Source organism: Zosterops lateralis (genome assembly GCF_965231275.1).
Source record: "Zosterops lateralis genome assembly, chromosome: 4".
NCBI lineage: Eukaryota > Metazoa > Chordata > Aves > Passeriformes > Zosteropidae > Zosterops > Zosterops lateralis.
This window is the reverse complement of record NC_139765.1, coordinates 58,394,504-58,410,373: the sequence shown is the minus strand read 5'-3', so window position 1 is coordinate 58,410,373 and position 15,870 is coordinate 58,394,504. Positions and strand designations below refer to the sequence as shown.

Genomic DNA, 15,870 nt, shown 5'->3' with positions numbered 1-15,870 from the left:
AGCAGGCTCCCCAGGGAAATGGTCACAGCACCAACCCTGACAGAGTTTGGTATTTGGACAATGCTCTCAGGTACATGGAGTGACACCTGGGGTGTCCTGCACAGGGCCAGCAGTTGGACTCAATGACCCTGATGGGTCCCTTTCAACTCAGGATATTCTATAGTTCTATGATGTTAAGATAATTTACAAGTGCCTTGTTTAAAATGTGCTCATCACTTGTTAAATTAAATTGATGGTTTCTTTAACTCTTTTTCAGATCTTTGAAAGAATTTTGTTTATCTGGGCAATACGTCATCCAGCCAGTGGATATGTTCAGGGCATAAATGATCTTGTTACTCCGTTTTTTGTAGTCTTCATTTGTGAATATATAGGTAAGATTTGTCTTGATACTGAATTATGAATTAGTATTGATTTTGAAACATCATTTTCATTTTAATCTAACAGTTTGGATGAGCTAATCAAAGTATAATTTGACACATTAATTTTATCATAAATGGTTATAATTATAAATCTGTATCACTTTATATATATACTGAGAAGCAAAATACATACTGAGAAGATTTAGGTAGTCAGTGAAGTTCAGGAATCTTCTTGATTTCTGCTTAAGAAGTGTTCACTGTTTTACTTTCCCTTTCTCTTCTAATTCATGTTTTTCTTTGAAAACTTTATATTGTGCGTATGAACTGAACAACAGTAGCAAAACAAGAAAGCAGAGCAAAAAATGCCTGCCTTGCAGGAAAAAAAACGCCACTAAAACAAAAACAGTAACCCATAAAACATGGATATTTTAAAATCAGTTGTGGGGAAATTGAAATAAAGGGAACCTATTAAACTGTATCTGTGACTGATATAATGGCATCCTGGAATCAGGTCAGAAAATTAAGACAACAGTAATCAAATTTCTCTGGTTAAGAACTCTGCTCTTCTGACACTTACAACATTAGTAACAATGGTAGCATCAACAACTCAATTTGTGTTGAATTTTTGGCTTTATGTGTGAATATACTTTTGAAAACATAAGTAACTTAGATGTGAGCTAAATCCTAAATTTACAGATTTGTATTTAAATTCTTGTAAGCATTAAGAGAATAACTGTTAACAATAAGTTATTAATAACTTGGTTATAACTATGGATATAAAAGGTAAGATTTAACAGTAAAAATGAAAATGTTAGTCTGGTTTGAATTAAAACTTTCTTGTACTTATGTCTACCATAAACACATACAGTAAAAATTTAAGTGTTGTATATGTAAACTCTAGCAATGTATTGTCTAGCTGCTTCAGTGGGGCTACATACAGTGGATTTTTCCTTCCTTTCTGTGCAAGATATCCATTGGTGTATTAATCCAGATTGATTAGTTTTAATGAAGGACAGATTATCCTTGAGTGGATGATAGACTATGCATTTATACATTTGTATGGCAACACCTCTGTTGCTTTGTTCATTTCTTGTTTCATAGGGGAATGTTTCATTGCTAAGCAACTAATGAGAACTACTGCTGCTTTCTCCCTAATCATCTCCTAAGTAGGGTAGAGGCCTACTCCTGAGAGTATTTGCACTTTCTGGCTTTTACTCCCTCATTTGACAGATCATGAAAATGTTCTTAATGATCCTAGAACAGTAGGGTCTCTAGTAGACTTTAGGATTGCTAATTGAAATAAGAAGTTCAAATGAGATGTGATTAGAGAATTGATATTCCATGTTAAATAGGCCATTTAATTAATATGGTAAATAAGTTTGTCTTTACCACCAACTTACATTTGAAGACCCTGATGATTGTTAATGTATTTGCCGCTTTGTCGGGATTGTCAGATTGGAGAGCACAGCTGTTCCTGTAGGTGTTTGGTGAAGAAAGACAAAATGTCAAAACTTTCAACCGTAAAAGATAGTTGGGGGAAATGTATGAAGCTCAGAAAACTATATTCTGAAAGTTCATTTAAAAACTAGTATCTATATCATAAGAAAAACAGCAAAATGAAGGCTTGTTTTTTTTGTTTTTCAGTGTAGTGGTGGTCATGGCTAAGTGCTAACAGCAGTTATTTCCCCCAGAGACATACAAAAACTTTCAAAGATTTTTCTTTTAATAGCTTTTTGATTTGAGTCTTTCTAATATGTTCAAGTTACACTGTGTGATGTACTCAAGTTAGAATGAATAAAGGAAATGGGGACATTGCATTTATGAAGTACGCCAAAAATCCTGTAACAAAATTATAGGATTCAAACTAACACTGTGAATTGGGCTTTAGTAATTTATATAGAAATAAACAGAGAATTGCAGAATTTTGCTATCCAAGCTGTTTACGCTCTGTGTATTTATATTTACTTTGGTAACATTCTGTATTTATTACTTCAGATTTTTACTCTAGATCTCATTTCTTGGTTTTACATGAATATTGGTTTGTACATTAAACAGCTTTATTTATTGCAATCTTTTCACTACTGATTTTTGTATTTTTCTTAATTTAACTGAAACCCTTTTGCTACAGTTCTAAGTCCTTTGGATCCTAGCTTATGTAGTTGAACGTAATAATTTCTGTAGTTAAAAAAGTCCTAAAGAATTAATAAGTATTAATAAGAAATTCTTATGATTAACAATGCCATTAATAATAAGTCTGTGTTGATTAGGTCATCTGATAGTACATCCTAGTAATTTTTAAACACATTTGCAGTTTTATCAAGTATTTTGGTGGAAGGAAAGTCGTGTTTATTTTAGCTTTACAACAGCTGAGAGAGCCCTTAATCCTTAATCTTGCATAACAAGTGTGTGACATAGTTATTCTAGTGCTGGGAGTCTTTTTGCTCTGCTAAAGACATCTGCAAACTGGAAAAGTGTTGTTAAGGAACTTCTGAAGATACAAATGACACGGATGAAAATGCTAATTTACTTTTCGGTCATATCTGAATGCCATAAAGTAGGTTTTTGGGTCTGTATATGAGGGCTGAAGTCATCTATGTTTTGATGGTTTAGTATGGATTGAGGTACCTAATTTTAGGACACAGATTCATACATTTAGAATTATTGAGTTATTGAATGTAGGAATTGAGTATGTTAAATGTTCAGGACATTCTTTCGAACTTTCCATCAGTATGATGGAAGTGTAATCTGGTAATGTCTCATTAGTTTCCAGTTTGCAATAAAAGCAGAACAGTGTAACATTTTCAGAAAGATAAAACTTAATTGTCAAACCAAGCCAGGAGAGGAAAAACCATAATTAATGGAAGTTTCAGAGGGGGTATATACTGGGCCCTGCTGGAATACGGTAGTTTCAGTTTTGATTTTCTGGTCTAAATAAGGAGGAGGATGATTTTAAACCTTGGGTTTCTTATACCAGATGATTGTGTCAGTTATTCTCAACATATTTTTTTTTAATTTTTCCTTCTCAAAAGGAGGAAAAGTGCTAGAAGTATTTAATCTTATTTTTATCATTCAGCCTCTTTAGGAATCCAAACACTGGAGGTGCAGGAAAACTATTCTGGGCTTACTTCTAACCTCCTGGATGACATAGTAGTGTTGTAAAATGCACTTCAGGGCAGTAATTTTCCTGAAAGCCCTCTGTGTTTATAGCATATTAGTTTGTGGAAAATGAATCTCATCCCTGCAGATGCACCAGAGGGGTTTTTGTTAATGAGATAAGATATACCATGTGACTGCTTACTGTCTGTAGAGTTAATGTGGACAAGGAAATTTTGCACTGGATTGCAAGTCCTCTTTATTGCGAGTAGCCTAAGATGGGCTCTTTGTACACCTTCGTCTTGCCCTGAGTTCCTGTAGAGCTACATTGTTTCCTAGTGTTAAGTTGTGCTGTACAATTACTTGTGGTCTCTTGCTCACCTACACTTCACTTTATCTGACATTCCAGTATGTCATTGTTTACTGGGCTTGTGTGTATATCTAAAACCCCAAAGAGGACCTGGATTTATTCACCATTCAGAGAGATGAATGTTTCAGAGAAGTGCCACCATGATAAGGATGCATGTCAGATTGTAGCTAAGTGGAATAGCTGTATGAAATAATTTTAAGATGCCTAGGAGAATTGGATCAAGGGAAAACTAGCAGTTAGTAGGAAATAAAGAGCAGAAAATGAACACTGGTGTAGCACTTGGTCATTTTATGTTGGATAAAGAAGGACAAGAGAAATGAGGCTGCTGAAGACTGGAGTGGCTATTGAGATACTGTCTGCAATCTTCTTGAAACAGAGGAGCCTGAGACAAGTTGATGATGCTTACAAGAATTCATGAACTGAAAACTTCAAAAAGACGGATCTTGCCCTTGTGAGTATTTTTTCTTGTCATCTTAAATCCTTTTGTAGATGGTATTAAATGAAACTTCTGTTACTTAGTGTTTTTTAAATTGATAGTGCTATATCTCTATGGGATAATTAATCTAGGCCCAAATCCTAGTGGAAATGGGATGGGATTTATTCCCAGACTACTTTTACTATGAGTAAAGAAAGGTTCTTTGGTCCTGAAAACGCCTTCATCTGTAAGACGTCTGTAAGTCCCATGTTTACTGCTTTTTTCATTCCCTCTCATATGTTGCAGGAAGTCTTCCTGCCCTTATAACTGGTATGCAGTCTGATTTTTGTCTTCCTTTCACCCTTTTCAACAGTGAAAAATGGTATTTAAAGCTATTAATTTTGGATTTTTTTTCCCCCCAGTTTGAATGCTGCATCAAACCAGTTATTTTCATTGTCTAATTAGAGTAAAGTTTTGGGGCATTTTATCATCATGGAATCTGAGGTAATTCCTCAGTGGTTTTTTTATAAAATATGAAAAATTGTTAGTTAAGCAGAGATTTTTTTTTTTCAGGAGAGTTGTAATTTTTGTGGAATAAATAGATCTGTTTGGAATGTACATAAAACTGAATTTCTGAATGATGAGACAGCAAGCCAGAGAGCAAAGAGTGTTAATCCACTGACTTTAGAGGACTGCCTTTCTTCATACTTACAGGGTTATAAGGTAAAATTTTGTTCAGCATGCATTATATCCTTTACAAGACCAAGCTGAAGCCTTGATAGGTGCAGTATATAAATTAATTTAAGATAATTTATGCTGCTGTCTAAATATCTAGACCTTTATTATTCAGTTCCACCAATTCACTAGTTCTTGGAGAATTATGAATAGGACATATACCTTGAGGTTTTGAGGAGAGAAAGTGGAAAAGATGTAACATATTTGTAGTTATTTGGAAGAGACTGACTGAAACTGAGGGATGACAAATTATTTTTATAAACTAGAATAAAGAACTGGAACTGGATTAACTGGATGCTTCTCCTTTTCCCAGGCCCTTCAACTTTCTCCATCTTCTGATTTACCAGGAGAGATTCTGGAAGTCTTCCCAGGACTGAGGTTCAGGAATATGAGGGATTTCTTCAGTTTGAGAGAGATGCAAAGATTTTATTTGCAATTGTAGTACGCTCTTTAACTTTTCTTTTAATTTTGGCATTAAACTTTGTAATAAACTTCTACTGTTTTCATGCTTTTCTTTGTTTAAATAAATAAAAGGTTTTGCACAGTACTGCATTGAAATGTTTTTATTTACACTTTTTTTGAAATGATTTATGGAACACAAAATGAATTTGCATAAAAGAAGGGACATGAAGCATAATTGATATTTTAATGTTTTCCTGCAAGTTGTAAAAGTATTAAGAAAAGAAATGCTTTTTTAAAACCTTTGTAAAATGTTAGGAAAAGCGATTCAAAATAATTTAAATCACTTTTCTGTCAAACAAAAATTCCATAACACTAGTTCCATTTAATCACATTGATTTTTTTTTTTTTTCTCCATAATGCAAATTTCTACTAATGCGGTTTCCATATGCGAAGGTATATTTCAGTGCTGTTTCTTAATATTTCCATAATTTTATAGTAATACTCATGATGTCAGGAAAATTGACTCAGGTTATCATAAACATGAGCAATATTCCATGAAATTTTCTTTGATAATGAAATGAGGTATTGTTGTGTGATTCGGGTTAGCAAAGAATGCAAAATTTACACAAAACTGTTTCATTCAAGACTTGAAAGTACTGAAAACCCAATGACATCTTCTATGTAAGTCCAGAACACGTCATATGCATTCCTCTGAAAAAGCTGCAGTACACACAAGCCACCTGGTGACCTGAATCTTCTTACTTACCCACCATTTTTCTTTGCTGCACTCTTTGCTTTCATGTATTATTGAACACTTAGTTTATGTACACCTGGATATACATGTATATGTGTACATATATATTTATAACTATAACATGGCATAGGAATTGTTCAGCACTATCTTAGCTTGCTTTGAGATATGTGCTGTTCACCTTTGCAATTTCTAGGAATATGTTGCTCCCCTATTGCTATGCCAATCTGTTGTCAGCAAAAGAATTTTGTACTTGCTGTGCAGGGTAGCTGAAGCGAGGGAGAACTGTTATGAATAAGAGAGACAATATTTGAATTTGGTTTTACAAATTGATGATTCTTGCTTTGCAACCTGGAAAAGGTCTAGAAGTAAGAAAAAACCTGTGTTGAGCCCACACACAGAGGACTTGGTACTTCTGTGCTGTGAAGCAGGACTGATTTTGACTGCAGTGGGAAAGCAGTTAGAAATTTTTACCATTAATTTAAATATTTTTGAGTTGTCGTTTTTGAAAAAAATCCAAAGTTCCTTCAGCTAAATTACTTGGAAACAAAGACAGTAAGAATATACACCTGCATTTTTGTGCTTTAAAAAGCACGCTTTTGAAGCTCTTGGACAGATTATACTTTTAAATTGTTAACTTGTTTTTATGTATCTCTCACTTAAGAAAAAATGAATTATTCACAATGTCTGAGAAATTGTCTTTATTAATATATAATATTGTTTTTCAGGCCTAATTGGACAAAGAAACCGTACTATTTTGCATCCTTTTATTCACTTTAAACAAGTAGCAGAATCCATGTCAAAATAACTAGCACTGAATTCTTTGAATTGTTTGTCAGCTAGCAGTGCTCACCATGTTATACTATTCTGTCTGGTTCATAAAGCAAGATATTTGGAGACATTCCAAACAGAACTAGGGGAAACAGATATAGTATTAAGAGGAGATCTCATGCTTAGTTTGTGAGGGGTTAGGGAGTAAGGGAGCATGAAAAAGGGCAAATATGTTGGCAGAACTTGTATAATGGAGAAGATTGATTGATAGCAACCAGTGAGCTATAAATTCCTATTAATCTTTTGATCCTTTTGTGTAATTATTTTAATTATTTACTTGGACAAATTAATCTTTATCTTTTAGCATGACTTGTTGGAATATTACTCTTTTAGTTGCAGTGGACTCATTTTGCAGTGGGCACTTTCTTCTGGCTTAGAGTTATAAAACCATTAAATTTAAGGATTATTTTTCAATTTAGTTACAGTAGTATAAAAGTCCTAATGAATATACAGTTTGTAGGTGACTTGCTAGTGGTAGAGTTTGTTCCCTACTGTTTTTCCCTAGTTCCTTAACCTACTGGAGGCTTGTGGTGGCATTTAGTATCAACTCTGTGACTGGATCTGTTTGCATAAGTGCTCTCTATAGGCTTTGATAAAATTAAGTGATTACTTCTTTAGTTAGTGGATTTTTGGCTAATTGCACCAACCCAATTTTGGCATATTTTAGAATATAGTAACCCATGAGAGAAGGTGTCAATAATGAGCAGCTGAGCATATACCTACAAGTAACTCTATGTGTAGTTGGGTAGTATATTGCTGCATTTATTTTATTCATTAATGTGTTTGATTCCTTTGAGGGCTTGGGACAGCATGAACTGGATTCTTATGTGCTGAAGAATCTTCAGATCCCATTCGTTCTTTCAAGACGTTATCATACCCTGCCTGTTCCAGCTTCATTTCTCTATTCCTTAAGCTTGACACTGGAGTCACATGTTTGAGTATTCCCAGATTAGGTTTAGTTGGTCACAAAAAGGTTTGCTTGCTGTGTACTCTGATGACACAGCTGAAGCAGAACTTTCTGCTGTCAAAACAGGTGGCTTTGCATTTTCTTTTCCAACCTAAGATGTGCATTCTTGTCTTCTGTTTTTGGTCTGCATTGGCTTTCCTTGGGCACAGTTTACTGGCTGTAAACTAGGCCCATAATAAACTGAATTATTTAACTATCTGCTCTCATCTTGAGGATCAGAGAAGAATGAGTGCTGATGTGGGGATAAGAGCATGTTAGGGAAGAAGAGAGAAGCAAAGTCTGTGTTAGTGCCAGGTAGCACTGAGGCTGCTTTAGCATTAATGCTAAATAATTAGCATTATTTAGTCCAAATACACGTGCATGATAAGGGTTTGTGAATTACACTTACTTTTTGTTTAGCAGGTTAGGCAGCATAACAGAGAGCTCAAGGATATAGCAACCTTCTTTTCTATTATTTTGCTTCTAGTACTGTCTTGAATGACTCTGACTTAATTATAGACAGTGCAGTTTTACAAAACCAGTTTTTTCTTTCAATTTTTATTTCACTCTCTAATATACTGCCAGATTTCTGAGCTAATTAGAGTAGTTCATCTGAAATGTTGGATGCATTGTTGCATCCAATAGACTTGTGCTTTGCCCCCTTCCTTTGCTTTTCCTATGTAGACTTTTAAAATGTTAATTCTGTCACATTTTCTATAATCTGACTTTTTTTTTTAAAGTACATTTATAGTTCTTAGTAATCAAATTGTTTAAAGTCATATCATATTGATGCAATGGAGAAAATAACTCCAGTACTCTTCATGACCACTGAAACAATGAATGTCTTGAGAATCTGTTCAGTAAACCATACAAACTGTAAAATGAAAATTCTTGTTCTTATCAACTGGCACATATTCTAGCTTGAAAAAAGTGTGGGCTGTGATAAAATTCCTTCTTCAATTTGATTACAGATATAGAGTAGTAATAGTCCTGGATACTTAAATCATAATGATGTATTAGTTGACAAAATAGGATGTAGCTCAGCTTTACTATTTTTCAGGAAAAAATTAATGTAATTCAACTAAAACTGTTTTTGTGGATAATTTTTAAAAAGGCTTCTATCTATTTTGCGGTGGAGAAAGCCTAATTATAGTTAGAATTCTCTAGCTGTTGTTAACAATAGCTGCCAGAAGTGGAAAAGAGACATTATCTTCAGTATATCCAACTGCTTAATTGCCTGTTATTTTTAGCTTTGTATGTGAGAGAAAATCAGTATTTTGAGTAATGGTATTAATTGCTCATAGTCTCTTATGAGTATCTGTTTAAAACAAGCGAAAACCCACCCAACCGCCCTTAATGCCTGAAATTTTAAGGTTTATTAGTCTTTTGAATTTTTTAAATTTTTAAGTGATCTTCAAAGAAAGGGCAATCTGTATAACTTTTTTTTCAGAATAGCACCTACCTACATATAAAGTTGCTGTGCTCTGAGTCTGAAACCTGTCACTTTACCCTACATAAATAAATGTTTCAAAACAGTATTGTAACTAATTATCATATTTTAGTTGAAAGTGTAGTAAATTGCTGCATTTTTTTCTTCTGTATTTGACTTAAAAGCTTTTAAAAAAGGTATCTAAATGGATTAAGAAAGGTTGGCTGTGGAGAAAAGCTTTAAGAGCAACTATGGAGGAAGCGAACACCTACTTTCTCAAAGGTTAAAATAAGTGTTGGACAGAGGATTTTTCAGACCTAATGATTTCTGATGGCTGGTAGTACTAGCTTCAGTGTACCACTCTTTAAATGTTGTTTTCCTAAAGATGTGTATGACTGGGTTTCCTGTGAAGTAGGGAATTAAATGAAAATTTTTAATCCTTGGTGGCATAAAATAGGAACTGAAAAATTGGTAATTGTCATTTTATGATTTTTTTTTTTACTAAATCTGTAGGTGTGAGATTACAATCATCTTCCTACTCTTCCTACTCTTCCTAACATTATAATAACATTATTGATGTTAGAGCATCAGGTCTACACTTTCTATTGATCTGAAGTGTTTGATGTTTTCAGCTAACTCAGATTTGTCTTGTAAATCACAGAATTTTTGTATTATTCAAGTTTGCTTTTTTCTTCCTTCTCTGATGTATGCTAGAAAGAACTTGAGGAAAAAGAATTATTGTTCCCCATGTATATACTAAATCTGTCAATGAAAGTCCTCTTTTACTGCATAGGATGATGTGTGTTTATATTATCTGCTTTTAAAATTTGTTTTACATCAATATATGCGTTTTGAAATTTTCAAATGTATCTGTCCAAAGATGTACTATTTCATGGTACTTAGGGCACACTCTTGGTATTTTAAAAATGAAATTAATTTTATAATATGAATGCTAATGTAAAAAAACGGTGCATTTCTCGAGTTTGAAATACATTTTGTGGTTTATATAATCTCATTTTTGAAGGGAATTAGGGAACTAATAGACTCATACTATGAGAAAGTAATGAGACATTAGTGAAGGGTATTCTGTTTGAAACTATAGACTGGAAATGCTGGGTCATGGGAATAAATGCAAAAAAAAATCTTGAATAGTGGTAGAAGGAGTAAAATAAATTGAAGAGAAACCATAAGATTTCTTCAGATATAAAAATGGAAGAATTGTGAAGAAGGAAGTTAATTGCAATAAATATAGCTATGGGAGAGGCGTATTCCAAAGGGAGCAGCCTATTTTAGTTCTCGCTTCTGCATTCTTATTTCTCCTCTCCCCATGGTCTCCATATAGTTATAATTAGTGATCATCTCTCTATAGTGAAGTGGCACAGAGGTGGTTGCACTTCCAGATCTAAGTCTTCTCAAGCATGCTTTCCAACAGACTGGGAAATTACTTTAATGGCTTTTATGCCACTGAAAGTGGCTTTTGATATCCAAATATCACAGCTTTGTGTGGATATTTTGAAGTAACTTGTGGGAAGAAAAGCTACAAGAGAAAGAGTTGCTTAAGTAATGACAACATGCTTTACAAATGGTAGAAGTGTAACATTCTAGTCCTGTTGCATATATCAGTAGCAGCTGAAGATCTAAGAAAAGATTTTCAAATTACTTGGATCACTGCTTTAAAAAGAATTGTAAAGAAAAAAAGGTTTGTCTTATTTTCAATGTCAGAGGTGTGTGTGCTGGAACTCAGTTTGAGTTGGCTTTGCTTATAGTTTAAATGCAAACCTTTTTTGATCACAGTTATAAAGTCATTGGGTTTTTTCATTAGCATGGGGATATTTTGCTTGTTTCTTATTTGAGAAATCTGATATTTTAAATTTTTACTTTAAGTTGTGGAAAACAAACTTTTAAAGCAGAAGTGAAAAATTACATATTTAAGCACAATAACCAAAAAAAGGGGGGGAGGGAAGTTTTCTTGCAAATTAGTTTTTCTTCTGTAGGCTTTCAATACATTATTTCATAGAAGCAGAAAGTACTTAATCCTTTTATAGCACATTCATTTTGACAAAACCCAGTACTTAATAAAAATATGCTTTTGAATTGTGTTCTCCTCAAAAACATTTGTGAACTGATTTACGTGTTCCATTTTTAGTTAATCATGACATAAAAATTTACTGTGGTGTGACTGAAATTTAAAGACAACTACCTTTCTTACAGTAGCATTGTTGCAGAAAATTAGAGATCATACTACTATTTTTGAACAGACAGAGAAGTCTTTTTTTTTCCTAGAGGTTTGATTATTTCTTTTTCTTGACAGTAAATATCTATATAATATGTAAAAACATGTTTGAATTTTAGGAAAAAAGCAAGCCTTGTGGCTTTTTTGCCTCAGAAGCATATGTAGCAGTTTCATCAGAAAAGTGTGAATCACAGCAGATTAAGGTAGTTAAGGAATGTATTCAGCAATTAAGCAATATAAGAGCTAGTGTTTCCTGCAGAGTGCATTCTCCTCAAATATGCTTCTTCAAGTTCAGTATTTGCAGTTTGTGCTAAAAAGCAGAAATAATGGATGTTACTTAATTTCTGTTGTAAATAAGGCAAGAAATCTGTAAGGTGGATTTCTTATTAGCTGTGAATGATGTGGGAGATTACTAAACACATGTAATTTTGGTTAAGAAAATTGATATATAGCCAATTGATAAATGGATATTGTATAGTGTGGGTTGCAGCAAACTGTCACTGTTGTAGACATGAGGGGATGTCACTGAGGGACATCTGCCGTCCATTTTTCTTTGAGAACTTATTTTGTTATTCTGTTCAATGGCATTAATGGGTTAATATAAAAATTGCTTCATGAGTGGGTAAAGTTATACTTACACAGAGTTATGGTCTATGTAGATGAGCTTATGTGACAGTGGCAAATTTTTCAGTCTTCATTCCCAGGAAAAATTACATTTCTGAATTTTTAGAAGTTTTTATATTTATGCAGAAGTTTTTGGTTAATTCGTATTACTTTTATATTTACCTAAGTTAGAGTTGAACCTTTGAGCTTTTTAAGTTATCCAGGAAATATATCAAACATATTGCTGTTTATGAAATTGTTCAAATGAGTTCTCTTGCCAGCCTTCTATTATTAAGTAATTACGTGCAAGACAATTTCTTTTTTTTTGACCTTTTTTTTACTAGTTTCAGTAAAGAAGTATTAATTTTCAGTACTTTTAAAGTTCACCCCTGCATATGCAGTTACATACACTGGTTTCTTTATCTTTAAAATACATTGTAGCCTTTTTTCAGTTGATTTTTTTCTGTCTCCAATAAATAGTTTTTTTTCAAAACTACATTAATTTACAGATTCTTTTTGAAGGCTTTTCCAGTGCTGGAGTGATAGTTCTGAAGTAACTCTCTGATCAGTCCCATACCTGAACACAGGGAAGGCCTGTGTTCCTGAGGTTTGCTTTAAACTTGTAGACAACACTATGATTTGCTCTTGTCCCACACTTGATGTTTTGTCTCTGTGTGTTTGTGGATATATGTGTCGATGCTTTAAAAAATTAAATGATAAAGCACAAACCAGCTAATTAAAAATGCAATGTGGAAGACATGTTCAACCTTTAATCTTTCATTTCCTATTCTCAAAACACCTTTTGAATTTCTCAGGGAATTCCTTTATGAGGCATTCTAAGAAAATACTCATCAGCATTCTGTGCTCATCATGCATATACTGGTTGCTAATTATGAGTCCCTTAATTTGATGTCACATGAACAGCTTCTCCTTGGCAAGCTGCTTTCATTGACAGTAGCAAACTTATTTAAGTGAGCACTATGAGAAGAATTAGTGCTGAGCATTGTGTTCATTGTTGCTGAAATCCATTTTTAAGAAGGGCTGCCATCTTAGAAGCTTTGAAGGCTCCTGTTTCATAATAATGTTACACCCAAGGATGTGGCTTATCCTCTTCCTTCTAGTTTCAAACTGCATTTACTGGCACATTTCTCACCTGTGTGGAAGAGGTTCTCAATCCTGTATTTGGCATTATGCAAGTTCTGTGAGTCGAAGACCTGTTGATACCACCAGTTTAACTTAATTCTCCTTTGTACTCTGTTTTGGTCATAGAGCTTTTTATCTTCCTCCTGTCTGACTTGTGGAGTAGTAATCTCAGTCTGCAGCCTATGAGGAATCAATATCTTTTATTTAATTTGCAACATGACCTGAGAGTTTCCATTTTTCAAATAAATTTATCATCCTTAAAAACCGGTCTGTTTTTGTGTATATATGTGCAGTGCGTTAATGAATATAAAATAAGGGGAAATTCTGATTATTTAGTGTGGAGGAAAAAGATGTTTGCCATTAAAATCTAGCCAAGAAAAAGCCTGGGAAGAAAAGATCTTACTGGCAAGCAATATGGGCCCACTAAAGGAAGTCTCTGACTGATTTACTGATTACTTTCATACAGAATCTGGAATTAAAGAAAAAGTATATGAAGTATCTACTCTTTTGTGATAGAGCAAATTGAGAGTACTTGTGGGGTCATACATTAGTTTTGATAAGCATAGAAGTTCAGTCCATGTGATCAAGTTTACAGTGTTTTTGGACAGGATGATTTACCTTCCTTGCCAAGTCACACAAGATTGTAAAAGTTGCCACGTGCAATAACATTATTTAGAGAATTCATGTTAATAAAATATAATGATTAATGTTTGAAACATCATTCTTATATGGATGTATAAAGATATTATTTATCTTGCTTCCTGTTGCATCTGAAGGGAATTGTAGAGGATCAACTGAAAAGAAATGCAAGATTGCTAACAATGTTAAAATAGACAAGTTGTCAATATATCATGTATGTGAGAACATGACTGGTTGTAGGGGAATATTTGAAATGCAATAAGGTCATGTTTACCTAAGCCTGGACTGATGAGATGATTAAGTTTTTTTTCCAAATTTTACCTTTGTGACTGCAGTACCACAAAGAAAAGGGAAGGTTTTACTTTGGTGATTAATCCTTAACAGCTCAAGAGCTATTTCTGAAGATTAATATGTAACTAGGACTTTTTCAATTGGAGATATTGATATGGTAATATGCATATTTAATTAGGCAATTGTTACTGAAAGAATTTACATTTAAATGCTCTATTATGTCCTGATCTTAGAAAAACTTTGCCTTAGTGCAGCAATGACTGAATAGGTGTTTAATAAATCTTTTTGAAAACTTGGGTTTGGAATGGAATATGAAAGATCTAGCTGTGGAAATATTACTGTGCACTTCTGCATGCAGTCATATGTGTATGATTTTGTACTTTGGATGGGTACTTTTGGTGTACTTTTTGGCATACTTGGATGGTAACCTTTGTGTTAGGTCTGACTGGAGATGCAACACCTGAAGTAGATTGCAGCATAAAGTAAGCTGTGCATCTGTGGTCAGAATGGTTTTCTTGCACTGCTGCAAGAGATATGTAATTTGGACTTCAGGTATATGGTAATGGTTTTTTTACATTTACACAAATTAATGCTAAAAAAAACCCCTATTACGTTCAACTCATTAACTGAACTAATGTTTTTTATGTATTATTTTGTATGTTGGGTGTGTGTAAAGAGCAATCATAATTTATTGGTGGTCTTGCAGTCTGTTTTGGGCTTCAGCACAAGGTTTTTTTTACCCTGCCATCCATTTTATCCCCTACCTCGCACTCCATTGGGTTCCTCTGAGTTCTGCTGATTCTGAGTGTTGAAAAACAATTTCAATATAAAAAGCTACAGTTAAAACATTAGTAACACAATTAAATGTGCATTTCACTAAAAGAAATCCTTTGAGAGAATGTGTGCTTTATTTAATGGAGATAGCTTTTGTAGAATCTTGCTTAGTGTAATGATGTATGAAAACTATCAAGTTACATTTATTTTTTTCACACTTTATAAAGACTGAATTTTGGTGTTGGTAACAGATTTAGAGAAGTTTTGAATGAAAACTACCTTTTTGTTGGTTGTATGTATTTATACCCCTGATCTGTACTGAATTAGTAAAATTCCAGCACTCCTTAGAAGAAATCTATTACATCTAAAAGAGAGAGATCAGATGTGAACTTAATTTTAACATTCTGAACAACTTCGAACAAAATCATCCATTAGCCTTAATCTTGACTTAAAACCTACTTTCAGTGGAGGCAAACTGTGTAGCATGTTTACTTTCTGCTGTCATTGGGAAACAAAATCTGTAAGTAGCAGTAAGCGATGTTTTTTAAATTTTGATTTTATCCTTATGTCTCTATCTTTGTGGGTGGATCCAGTTAAAGCTGTTTAGAAAAAGTTAGTCTTCTTGCATGATGGGAAGTTTCAGAATCATACCCTGGGAGTGGTAAAGAAGAGTTAACACCATGCGTACAGCAATGCACATATTCAGATCAGCATGTAACAGGCTCCATGCTACAACAGTTTTCCTCCAGGCAACTATTTTCCTGTATTTTACAGTTGTATAGATAACATCATAAAGATCTCCACAGGAAACTGAGGAAGATAAGAAATGTTTCTGTAAGACTTTGTAATTGAGAAG

At 33.6% G+C, this 15,870-nt stretch overlaps 1 protein-coding gene across 2 annotated transcripts in view; it reads left to right on the top strand.

The window, feature by feature from the left end:
- The window catches only part of TBC1D22A (TBC1 domain family member 22A), a 146,429-nt gene that overhangs the window by 29,760 nt on the left and 100,799 nt on the right, over positions 1-15,870 (top strand). For both annotated transcript variants that reach the window (XM_083859536.1, XM_083859537.1), the window contains exon 8: positions 257-371. In XM_083859536.1, coding sequence (XP_083715662.1) covers positions 257-371 — 115 coding nt within the window. The remainder of the gene's footprint in view (positions 1-256; positions 372-15,870) is intronic.